Source organism: Ptychodera flava, chromosome 14 (assembly GCF_041260155.1).
Source record: "Ptychodera flava strain L36383 chromosome 14, AS_Pfla_20210202, whole genome shotgun sequence".
Taxonomy (NCBI): Eukaryota; Metazoa; Hemichordata; class Enteropneusta; family Ptychoderidae; genus Ptychodera; species Ptychodera flava.
The window spans coordinates 8,605,052-8,618,524 of record NC_091941.1 but is presented as its reverse complement, the minus strand read 5'-3'; the positions used below and the strand labels follow the sequence as shown (position 1 = coordinate 8,618,524).

The 13,473-nt window shown below is 38.5% G+C and overlaps 1 protein-coding gene across 2 annotated transcripts in view; it reads right to left on the bottom strand.

Moving 5' to 3' along the window:
- The window catches only part of LOC139149216 (CUB domain-containing protein 2-like), a 47,944-nt gene that overhangs the window by 25,450 nt on the left and 9,021 nt on the right, over positions 1–13,473 (bottom strand). For both annotated transcript variants that reach the window (XM_070720800.1, XM_070720801.1), the window contains exons 4-5: positions 5,054–5,401; positions 1,834–2,178 (exon numbers count right to left, since the gene is read on the bottom strand). In XM_070720800.1, coding sequence (XP_070576901.1) covers positions 1,834–2,178; positions 5,054–5,401 — 693 coding nt within the window. The remainder of the gene's footprint in view (positions 1–1,833; positions 2,179–5,053; positions 5,402–13,473) is intronic.

The window sequence follows — 13,473 nt, the reverse complement described above, 5'->3', positions numbered from 1 at the left end:
AATTAAGTATTTCCAGACAGTATGAAATTATCTCACTAAGGTCATCCTAGGGACTTGTAAACCAAATATTAAAGCTGTCTGACCAGCGGTTTTGAAAAAAAAAGCAACTCAACAGTCGACAGAGCTCTGCTGTGTTGTGTGACACATGTATTGATAAAGAAGGTGGATATCTTTGATAACTCATTTCAGAATGGCCTGACCAAAAATGGAAAAAAAAATTCCGTAAAAATACAGATTTGCATATTTCATCACAATTTAACAAATCTAAGTTAGGTTATCCCTAGGGACCTGTATACCAAATAGCAAAGCTGTCTGACCAGTGGTTATGAAGAAGAAGTTTTTTTATCCTAAACGCCTTTTTTGGCACTAATTTGCATATTTTCAACAATATCAAAAAATTAATAAAAAGAGTTTCTCAAAATCATATATTTTATCCACACAACAAATATCAAATCAGTAAGTACTGCAGTTTTCAAGATATTTGAGTGGACGGACGCCTCACAAATGGACATACATACATACATACATACAGACTGATGGTGGACGCTGGACGGATACCTATCTCAATAGCTTCTATAGACTATATTAGTCTATAGTAGCTAATAAACGAGAGTTAATTACACTCTAATTAAAGTAAACAAGACTTGCTTAAATCAAGATTTAGGTCATGAAAAACAGCATATCTGTCAGGTTATAAAGAATCTTAAGCTGCTTATCTTTATAAGTATTTTCATCCTATTAACCAAGCACATTTTAACTTTCAAATTAACATTGTAAGTAAGTTCTGTTGACAAAGTTGAGCCTGTATATACTCAGAGAAAGCACACTGAAGAGACAAATGTTTGAAACTTAAGAAGTTCAAGGTCATCAAAAGCATCATGTAACACTTTCATTGCACTGTTTACACAGATTGCATAATTGCTATAAATAGCACATGAGGAATCTTACAGCCCAGCTTTACCATAAAAACCCTATCACTTTGACCACTCTTTTAATTGACCACTCTATTATTTTCCTCAAAAAGTAATTTTATTTTATCCTTACCAAGTCAACCATAAATGGAAATTAGAACTTTCTCTATCTCTATTTATTTGACCACCCTATCATGACAAACAATTAGACAACATACAGGGCACAATAAATGACGTTTCAGAATATGTCAAAGTTGGGATTCAGGAAAGTTGCCTTTACATGTTTTAATCCTCCAAGATGGTAAGCATTTCACTATGAACTGTCAAAAAAAGTTGAACTTTCTGATAATTCTACACTAAATTTATTTTGGCTTTGATGATTTCCTAATTAGTTCAATTATTTAAGATCACATTAGTCATTTTTTTCTGGGTCAATTGATAGGGTTTCTACAGTACAAGAATTACATACAATGTAAGTCAAATTTTGACCAAAAATGACAAAAAAATTCTTAAAAATACGCATTTGCATATTTCATCACAATTTTAACAAATCTAAGTTGGGTTATCCCTAGGGACCTGTCTACCAAATAACAAAGCTGTCTGACCAGCGGTTATGAAGAAGAGGATTTTTTACCAAAAACGCCTGTTTTGGCATTAATTTGCCTATTTTCAACAATATAAAAAAATTAAAAAAAAAAGAGTTTCTCAAAATCATATTTTTCATCTGCACAACAAATTTCAAATCAGTAAGTACTGTGGTTCTCAAGATATTTGAGTGGACGGACGCCTCACAAACGGACATACATACATACATACATACATACATACATACAGACTGACGACGGACGGATACCCATCCCAATAACTTCTATAGATTATAGTCTATAGTAGCTAAAAACTAAAGAGTCTGATATGCACTTACTTGAACAGTATTTCCATCAGAAACAGATATGGTGTAATAGCAATCTTCGATGTTGAAAAAATTGTTGTAATAATTGGGATAGAGGGGTGACATTATATATCCCTCATTGATGCTGGCAGAGTATGTACCTCCACACGTGTCTCGGCTGTACTTTGCAAAAAATCCAGACCCCGAAGCATAGTCACCTGACTCAAAGTGCACCAGCACAGCGTGGTCTTCAGACGTAATCACATCATCAATGTACCTTCCTGAGCCACTGCGTATTAAATGGTTATTATTGGCAGCAAATCCTTCATAGATGTACACATCATCACTGTAATCCAAGTTGAATTTTTGAAACTGCAACTGTAAAGTTAAAGAATTACACACATTAATTCATGTCGGTAAATTTCATCATAGAAGGGTTACAGAAAACACAAAGATGCCGCAATATAAGCATTGACTGGTGAAGAGGAAGAACTATAGCACTGCCAGAGTTTTCTGATAATAAACCCATCCACATACACGTCTATAGGCCATTATTTAGGGGGTGGGCGCTTATTTTGGATTTTAGTTTTGCTTGGTTTTTACCAGTGACATCTCAATTGCCTTACCGTTACACTACAAATTAGCTCTAACAAAATGACTGTTGTGTAGCAAACAAAATAAACAGCCATTTACATCAGACATCCCTACTGTACCGAAAATAACTGCATGTGTATGCAAGAGGTAAGTCTGTGTGTTGTCTGCGTCATTCACAGATCACAGAAAGTGTCATTATGTTTCCTTATGGGGGCAAGTGTATTTGTCAAAATAAACACCCTTGGCCCAATATCAGAAAATTCTGATAGTACCGAATATCTGCAGAGATGATGGAAACGAAACGGGAAGCTTAAGATCACTAAAAACTGAAACGAAATTTGAAAACCGCAATTAACACTTTGGAAACTAAATACGATTCCATACAATTAAGAGGATAATCAGTTTCACAGATATAATTTATAGACCAAAATGAGAAAATCTGGTTGCAAAAATGTACTTTGCAAATGTTGCATTTAATTCGCTGAATGAAATAATTCTAACGGACAAATTTTAGCTGTTTAGTTTCAGAAAGAAATATTTCAACAAATTTGCCTATGCAAATTTCACCATCAGTTGGCCATATTCTATACAGACATACAGCATCTTTGAACCAAATTTCAATGAAATGAAATGAAAGCTGCCTCTCATCCTTCAAATGCATAGTAAATTTGTTTGTCACCAAAATTTCATTGATTCTGAACAGCAGTTTTTGATAATGTTCAAAGACAGAAAAGAAAGGGAACTTCACCCCGATATATAAATACCGAAGTGAAATAATGTGTGAAATGATACATTGAAGTTTTTGGAGAGTTCATAACGTAATGAACAGTTACTTGTAGGCTTAGACTAGCACATTTGTATACTTTGAAAGGGTAAGATGTTCTTAAAAAGAGCTAGAGTAATTACATTCACTTTTAAATTCATTGCAGTGTTCTCCCAAGGCCATTTTAGCGTAGAGCAGTCCTGGTACAGTTTCGACTCTCCCTATTACGCTTTGATTCTCCCCGCTATGCTTTAAAAAATCCCCGCCATCCTTTAAAATAACCCTGCCATTCTTTAGTTCACACACTCTATGTAGCTACCAGCTGTTGTACGCAAAGTACAGTTTGTGACTACACATTAGCGCACACTGCAACTTTCAACCTGGTGAAAGAGTGGAAGTGTGAAGTATGGTATGCGCTAGCCTAGAATTCTATTCGTCCGTTGCCTCCGTACCTCCAGCCCACTACCGTCTAGTCTCGTGAGCAGTATTTCGAGCTAGAGTTGTAAAAACTGCTCATTTGAATGTCAATGGTCGCCAACTGAGACCCTGACGTCACTAGCGTCCCTTTCAAAGTCAATCACTGAAAATGACCCTCTCATGATTGGCCTATGACTTGGTTGGGCAGAGCTAATTAATATGACATCAAATATATTAATTGTGTTGACACGTCTCTGCCCAACCAAGTCATAGGCCAATCATGAGAGGGTCATTTTCAGTGATTGACTTTGAAAGAGACGCTAGTGACGTCAGGGTCTCAGTTGGCGACCATTGACATTCAAATGAGCAGTTTTTACAACTCTAGCTCGAAATACTGCTCACGAGACTAGACGGTAGTGGGCCGGAGGTACGGAGGCTAGCAGACGAATAGAATTCTAGGCTAGGTATGTGCCAGATAAATTGTCCGTAAGTGTTGAGAGGAACATTAAAACAATAGAAGGTTCGACTGGGTTGTTCATAAGTTGTCATTCTACAATTACTATTTAGACCAACAAAGGCTGGGCCTTAATAGCCAGTATACATCGCCAATAAGTATACACAGAGTTAAATGGTGTAACACAAGCAGGGCCTTTGATCACATTCCCATGCTTTGATCTAAGGAATAGGCCACAAAGAATTCAAGAAGAAAAGCCGTTGACTGATGAGGTTTGTGATTTTACAATGTTTCGTTTTTTGGATCGAATACAATCGCGATCAAGTTCACATTGCATTCCAATATGGCGGCATCCATGTCAGCCTCCATGTTTAATAACTTGTTGAAATTGATCAAGGTGTTGCATTTGGTTCCACTCTGACATGTTCTCTGAAAGATTTTTACACCTGATTTTGAGTGATTCTAGTCTTACTTAGTTAATGTCTTGTGGTCATCTTGGTGGGATTTTTAAAATCAAGAATCGAACGACAATGTTCAGTGGCAGTTATGCATGGGGGGGGGGAGGGCTCTCGTTGAAATTGATCCTTTTCGTAGGCAATGTTTGACATCTTTATTTGCAATATATGTATTCATGATATGCCAAACAGATGAATCATTTCTTGCTTTCAATCTGAACTTGCTGCAGAGTTTACTGTTTGAATCTTGTTTTTATTGTCATTGTAATTACGATACTGTGGTGATTTATTTCAGTGTAGTAAAGAGTTTCCATGATGTTCAACTGCATACTTGTGTGTTGTGAGTGTACATGTATGTGTTGGTGCATGTGCATGCTTATATCCATATGCAAAAATAAATTCATGAATATGCAAATGATTATGCAAATTAGCCGCTATGCTATGGCTCTATCCTGGGGAGAACATTGCAATGGCAGTTGTATCTTGAATAGTTTGCTATTGTGGTTTCTGCTGTAGATTTGTGTTAATAATCCAATTCCTGTAATTGATATCAAACTACTGCAAACTTACCATAATACGTGCACCTTCTGGAGCAATAATGAAATAGTAGCAGTTTGCATTACTGGGATATGATTCAGGATAATATGGTGAGGTAATGGTCCCTGCTATTGCTGTAAATATGCCACCGCAATCTGATGTGGATAGCACAGTTTTATACTTAGCGTAAAACCCATCATGGCTTGAATAGTATGCCGACATAAATCGGACAGTCAAGCTACTGCCAGATGAACGGATAATGGGAAGCTGGTCTTTTGTTTCATCAGCAAATGGACCAATCACAGTGCTTTCTACTGTGTCATTGCCATCATACACTACTACCTCATCAGTGGATGACAAGCTGAATTCAGTAAATGTGAGCTGAAAAGTAAATCAAAGAAGCATTGATTATACTCTGTTCCCATTGAATAGAAACTAATTTAACTCATACACATAAGAAGAATATATGAAAGATATTAAAAGATGAAGACTGGATAACTCATCAAACTTTCTGTGTTTGAGCAATGCTTCTTTCTATAACTTAATTATGTTTTAAAAAGGATCAATGATAGTATGCTTCAGTTTGATCAGTTTTGTTGTGTGTCTGACATACAAATATATTTTTTTTTATAACCCAATCGGGATTCGAACCCCCGTACACTCACGGCAACATCACCTAGCTGCCAGGCCTCACACAAAACCAGTCAGCTACCGTTTCAAACCCAAAAGAGTTGGTCACAGCAACCGACTTAGATGTTACAATCCTGTGCGTGACCGAGCAACACAGTGTGCATGGAGCAGACGACACACAGACACAGTACAAAAACACATAGTAATTGGAAAAGCATGAAGCTTTTTACTGAGCTATCAGACAGACAAAATATGAAAGTTATCAGATGTCTTGACCATGAATGAGAGTATGGTCCAAAATATTTTCATATCAGGGAACTTTTGGTTACAAATTTAAAATCTATGTGACTGGTACATTTTTTAGGAAAACTTGTGTTAACGAAAAATTGGAATATATTTGCCTCAAAAACTTGAATACACAAATTCCAATATCATTGGAACAAATCTGAATGAACTTCTCACCTGGAACATACAAATCAAATTTTACAGCCATTGCATGGGTGGTTTAGAGGAAAAAGAGGTTTTGAGAAAAACTTTTGCCTAAAATTTGTCCATGACAATTTTATCACCATTATAGAGCTAACTTGAAATACAGGTTGGCCTTTTCGATCTTAACGCAACATTTCAGAGTGATATCACGGACAGCTGTAGAGAAGCTAATTTTTGGAGAGATGAATAAATATGTGCACCTCCACGGTGTTAGTTAGGCCACCATGCCTGATCACTTTTGATTTGGTGAGAGAATGATTAAAAGTGTCATGAGGAAAGTTGGAGCAAAAGTTTAAGTCTTTTTCTATTATGGTGCAATACTACAAACGAGACATCAAGCTGAAATCTTAAAAACAATCTTTAAAAAAAAACACATTTGAATTCAACGATGAATTCTACCGGCAAATATGGGGGTACTCTATGGGTCTCTCTCGTCTCCGGAAATAGGAGATATTACATTTCATGAGACAGAAATGAGAATAATACTGAAACACAAACAACAAATACCGACCTGGCTGAGGTTCAGGCGACGATGTTTTCTGATTTTCATCGGAACACAACACGAACTCAATGAATTCATATCAAACATCAACAAAATGCATCCTATTTTCAAATTTTCGTTTGAAAGCTCCTCTCAAGAAATCACATATTTAGACCTGACTATCTACAAAGGTCATCAATACAACAAAGAGAACATTCTCAACACCAAGACACATACAAAACCAACAGATACATTCCAGTTCTTACAAAGAAACTCATGCCATCCGGCAGCAACATTCAAAGGTCTGATCAAAGGTGAAACATTATGATACATCAGAACATGCAACAACCAAACCGATTTTACACAGAAAGTCACGCAATTTAGTGAAAAATTACAAGACCGACAACATAAAAAAATGAAATAGAACGCATTATCAGAGAAACAGATCATAAAAGCAGAAAAAGGCAACTTGAACAACAAAAAGAAAGAAAGAACGCCACCAATAATACTGTAGTCTTCATAACAACATATAGCCTGTACCTCGAAACGACAAAAATCAAGCAAGCCATGATAGAAAACTGGAGTGAACTTGTAAAAGACGAAACACTGAAAAAACTGTTCCAATAATCACATATAGAAGGAACAGAAATAAAGGCATTACACTTACAAGCGCCAGATTTCACAAAAGCGACAACAGCTCGAACTCAGGTTCACATGAACCTACACAAACACAACAAGACCAAACAGTAGACATTCTAGCTTCCCGACTTGAACAACAAATGAAGTGGAACAGCATACTGCCAAATAAAAACAATCAACCATTCAACACGTCTCACCAATCAAGAAGCATGAATTTTAAGCGACTGATGAAGAAAACTCTGTTTTCGAAATGTAGCGCCAAAGGATCGCAGTGTCACACTAGTCTCTCCGCTCCAGTGTGGAGTAACATCATGCCTAGATTACGGGTACGTCTCGCCATTGCTAAGCAACATTTTACATAAAACAGCCAAACATGATATACACTTAAATTATGCACAATTTTATACACAAAACGCAAATAACTCAAACATGAACGATGTGTGGATTTGCTTTCCCTTTACTACCTAACCTTGGAAATTGTGAAAATCCACATGAGCAATGAAGAATGTGACAGTGATTATTTTTAATATGCATATTATGGGACTTATGATCACTTGCCTATAATCTAGATATGGTACGTGGATTCCTAAACCACTAAAACATGTGCTAGACACAGACATCACTAGTCTAGGTTTAATATTTATGTAGTTATGGCCATTTTAAGTATATGGCGGCCATCTTGGACGCCATCTTGAAAAAGACACGTTTCCGGTGGTCAGATTTTGGTAGACTTTTACTATGTTATTAAGCACATTTGACTCTATAAAAAACTGTTGAGAAACCTTTTGTAGCAAATTTTTGCGGGTCAAACCATATTTTATGCTGACTAGTTGGTGAAAACGCAAAGCAAATCTAGACTGCCACCCAAATTATAAAATGTCATTAAATAAATCAGTTAGTAATTAATCGACAGGATGTTGCTCAGTGTACTAACAAAAGGGATGTCAAGAAAGTTTTGAGTCAATTGAAAAATTTGTGAAATTTACTTGAGTCACAGAGAATATTCTTGAGTCATGGGGTGCCAAATAGACTAATAGAGGACACTTTGATGTTGCTAAATATTTTGTATCCTATAATAACGCTGAGATTACCATCTGTACCATGTGATTTAAAAATTTGATGAAGAGCTTCTGGACATTCACCCTAAATACAATAAATTTATGAATTACACAAATAAAACATAGGGCCAATGTCCCTGAAGCTACTATAGACATGGATACAAAATTAAGTATAAATAAAGATTTTGAACGAAACAGGCAAAAATTGATCTTAAAATACAAGATTTCATCAAGTCTAAAAATATCACAGTAAGACAAACCCTAGGAACCTGAATACCAAATATAAAAGGTATCAGACAAGTATTTTTGAGAAACAAATTTTTTTACCAAAAAAGGTAAAACTTGCGCCAAAAATACAAAATTGCAGATTTCATCACAATTTCAATATATCATACGGCTAGTTTTCAATTGGATTCAAACCCACAACATACGGCATCAGTCGCCTAGCTGAGAGGCCAGAGAGAGAACCGCTCGGCTAAATCTCCACTCCCAAAAAAGAGTGGTTCAATAGCCGGCTAAGTTGTTACATTTTTCTGACTGAGACCGCTCAACAAGTTGTAGAGTTCGTGAAACACTCACGCACGCATGCTCACTATCATACATCGCACATACACACTTTATCGACGCAAAGAAACGAATTTCATCGCTTTAACTGGGCGAACGATAACCTCGGGGACAATTCTGTCCACCAGCAGAGTTACCAACCCAGGGTAGAAAATACGGCTAGTTTTCAATCGGATTCGAACTCACAACATACGGCATCAGTCGCCTAGCCGAGAGGCCAGAGAGAGAACCGCTCGGCTAAATCTCCATTCCCAAAAAAGAGTGGTTCAATAGCCGGCTAAGTTGTTACATTTTTCTGACTGAGACCGCTCAACACGTTGTAGAGTTCGTGAAACACTCACGCACGCATGCTCACTATCATACATCGCACATACACACTTTATCGACGCAAAGGAACGAATTTCATCGCTTTAACTGGGCGAACGATAACCTCTGGGACAATTCTGTCCACCAGCAGAGTTACCAACCCAGGGTAGAAAATACAGCTAGTTTTCAATCGTATTTGAACCCACAACATACGGCATCAGTCGCCTAGCTGAGAAGCCAGTTCATCTGTGGGAACCTTTAGTTCATCTGTAGGAACCTGTACACCAAATATCAAAGCTATCAGACATGTACTTTTTGAGAAATAATTTTTTTGACCATAAATGGCAAAAATTGCCCCAAAAGTACAAAATTGTAGATTTCATCATACTTTGACTACATCATATTTTGATAATCCCTATGAACCTGTATACCAAATATCAAAGCTGTCAAACAAGCGGTTTTGATGAAATAAATTTTTGACCAAAAATGACAAAAAAATTCCTTAACAATACAAATTTGCATATTTCACCACAATTTGAACAAATCTGAGTTTGGTCCTGAATATCAAAGCTGTCTGACCAGCGGTTATGAAGAAGAAGATTTTTTACCAAAAATGTCTTTTTTGCACTAATTTGATTCATTTTAACAATATCAAAAACTAAAAAAATTTAATTTCTCATAATCATATTTTGCATCTACACAACAAATATGAAATCTGTAAGTACTGCGCTTCTCAAGATATTTGAGTGGACGGACATCCTCACAAACGGCCATACATACAGTCTGACGCTGGACGCTGCATGTATACCCATCCCAATAGCTTCTATAGAATACAGTCTACCGGGTATACCGGGTATAAAGCGTAAAGCAGGTATATCAAAACGAAAAAGTGTATAAAAACGTCTCTGAAATGAATGCAACTTCACTCGCAATTCGCTATCCTAACGAAGAGCATCACCATGAATCGCATCGACTCCTACTTCGCCAAGACTCCTGCGTTACCGCCATCGATGTTCCGCACTCCGTCACCGATCAAGAGAAAAGCGAAGCGACCAGTTGGACGTCCAAGAAAGATACCACGTATCGATTCTGCATCTCCAACTCGCGCTGATACCGTTCCACCACCAACAACCGTTGCCACTGTCCAACCGCCTACCGTCCAACCACCACCCGCCGCCGTCGTACCATCACCACCCGTCGTCACTGCACCGCTGCCCATCGTCACCGAACTCATCGCATCGACACCATCACCAGTCAAGAAACGGGGTTTGTACAAGTCGTACACCCCGAAACAGCGCCGAGAAATTCGTGACCAGGCCAAAGAGAACGGTTTGAATGCCACCGCCAGGCTATTCAACATCCCACTCTCCACACTGAAAACCTGGAAGAAGTACGACTTCAAACACGACCAATTCACTCGAGGTGGTCGTCTGGTTGGTGGTGGCTGACAGATGTCATATTCCGTCGAGACCGATGAAGCCATTCTCCAGTGGATTCTACAGCAGTGCGATCTTCAGATCCCCGTCACCATCGATGCCATCTGCACTCACGCACTTCAAGTGGTAAAGCCAGAGAACCGCGACTTCAAAGCGTCCAGAGGGTGGTGTCAAAAGTTCATGAGGCGGCATGAACTTGTACTACGCAGCAAGACATCGGTATCGCAAAAGCTCCCGGCCAACCTTCAGCAGCACATCACCAGCTTCCACGATTACGTCCGTACGCAGCGACTCGCAGACGACTTCGATGTCATCGGTAATATGGATGAGACACCGGTCTACTTCGATCTGGTACCCAACAAAACAGTCGAGAAGCGTGGCACGAAGACCGTCAGAGTGAGAAGACCGTCAGAGTGAGAACGACCGGCGCCGAGAAACGACACCTCACCGTGGTACTGGCGGTAGCAGCAAACGGCGATGTTCTTCCACCGATGGTCATCTTCAAGGGGAAGCGGGAGCTGAAGCTGCAGCATCCACCAGGGTTTGTCATCGCTGTTCAACCGAAGGGCTGGATGGACGAGGACTTGATGGCGAGGTGGGTTGAAGAAATCTGGATACCATACACTGAGCGTCGCTACTCGATGTTGATTCTAGATTCCTTCTGAGCCCATAAAACCGATGCCATCAAGTCCAAAATCCGTCGAGCAAACTCGGTGATGGCGGTGATACCTGGTGGGTGCACATCGAAGCTCCAGCCCCTTGATGTCGTCTTGAACAAGCCGTTCAAGGCGGAACTCCGGCGCTCGTGGACATCGTACATCCAAGAAGCAGCACAGAAAGCCCTCGACAACGAAGACAGCGAAAGCCGCCTCACCACCGCCGATCGCCAAACCATTGTAGACTGGGTGACCAGCGCTTGGCAGCAGCTTAGATCGAAGCCGGTAATGGTAGCGAAGTCGTTCAAGGTTTGCGGGATCAGCAACGCTCTAGACGGCAGCGAAGTTAACCTGACCCACAACGAGCAAGTCTTGGCGGACATGTTGGTGGACGTGTTCACCGACGAAGACGATGATGAAGAACCATGGTTTGAAGGCTTCACCGCAGATGAGTTGGCTGTCTAAACCAGTACAGCTAAAAGCCTCAGATCAGTATGTCTGAGCGACAACAAACCCAAACCATAAACGGCCCTTTTCAGGGCCACCACATCCTCCAGAAAGAGTATACCTAAATAAAACAATGCCAACTTTTTATTTTTTATTTTTCTTTTTTTTTATATTTTACTCTCTCTCTCTCTCTCTCTCTCTCAGAACCTCCGCTTTTTTTTTTTTTTTCTCCTCTCTCTCTCTTTTGAGGGGCGGTTGCAAAAAATTGTGGTTCATACATAAAATTGTAATAAACGTATTCTGAATTTAGTGCTACTGGCATAACATCTACAAAATTCTGCAAACAAGAAATTGAAAGAAAACTTAAGCGTCTAAAAATGAAGTGCTGCTCGACAGTACGGCATTTAAATTTAAGGGACATTGAACAAAACAAAATTCTGGCTTGGTGCATTTAATGTCAGGGGAACTTTGGACGAGTTGAACAAAATTTAGCAATGCTGAAAATTTTGCTAAACTGGCATCAGAAAAAATCGTCATGACAAATGTATACGGAAACCGTAATATTTTCATTGTGAAAAAATGAATGTAATAATTCTGAACAGGGAAACATTCAGTCTGTACACAATTTTCCATTCAAATCATCCATTCATTCATTCAACACAAGTATAAAAAAGTAAGGAAACCAAAAGCCGATTACATGTTTTCAATATTTTGTAAATTGTTTTTATTAGTATCTTCTTTCGCCGTCTTCACCTGAAATATAAAATGACATGGTACCGTTGTTGAGCGTACTAAATAGTCTTTATTGTCTAGCGCCCTCTATGGTATCAACATCCAAGTAAATATGGCGGCGTCCATGTCGTCGTGGTGTGCTGTGCATATGAATCAACTTTTCTGTCGCCGTTTTGTATTTTTGAAGATCAAAGCTGCAGATCCGAGCTTCTAAGGTATTAGAGACTCATTCTTTCTCGGGTCAAACTGTTAAATTTGATCATACATGCCTCCTACACGACCAGCTGAAGGTGCCCACAGTTCTTACATGTAAACTTATGGAAACTTGTGACCGTCGAAAATATATTCTAGAAATTCGACCGGCTGAGTATTGATATTATTTTTTGTAGCCCATCAGTTCGTCTTTTCATAAATCGTAATTATTTTTTCCCGGTCGAACTGATGGAGTGATTACGGTAGTAGCTAAAAATTAATTAACATGATACCTATACACTATTAAAGGGACAAAGTCGGCCATTTTTTCATGAATTTTGTTAGATACGAGATATTACTTATATTGTTTGACGTGTTGAAAGATACTGAATGAATGAGTGACTGACATGTTGAAAGATACTGAATGAATGAGTGACCATGCATATAATTGACTTCAGTTTTAGACACGACTAATGAGACCATTGCGAAAATGAATTAATGGTCATGAGCATTAATTCATTTTCGTGATGGCTTCATTTAATTTGTCTAAAACCAGGGTCGAATATATGCACAGTCACTCATTTATTCAGTATCTTACAACATGTCAAACAATATAAGTGGTACCTTGCATCAAACAAAATTCATGAAAAATGGCCAACTTTGTCCCTTCAAGCAATTTGAGCTCAACATCTGTACCAATTCTCATCAAATTGGATGACGTATTTAAGGACAACTTACCCTCATTAAAAATGTATTAATATGCAAATTAGCAAATAAATGATATAATAATGCTTAACGTTTTTATACACTATCCCAACACTGT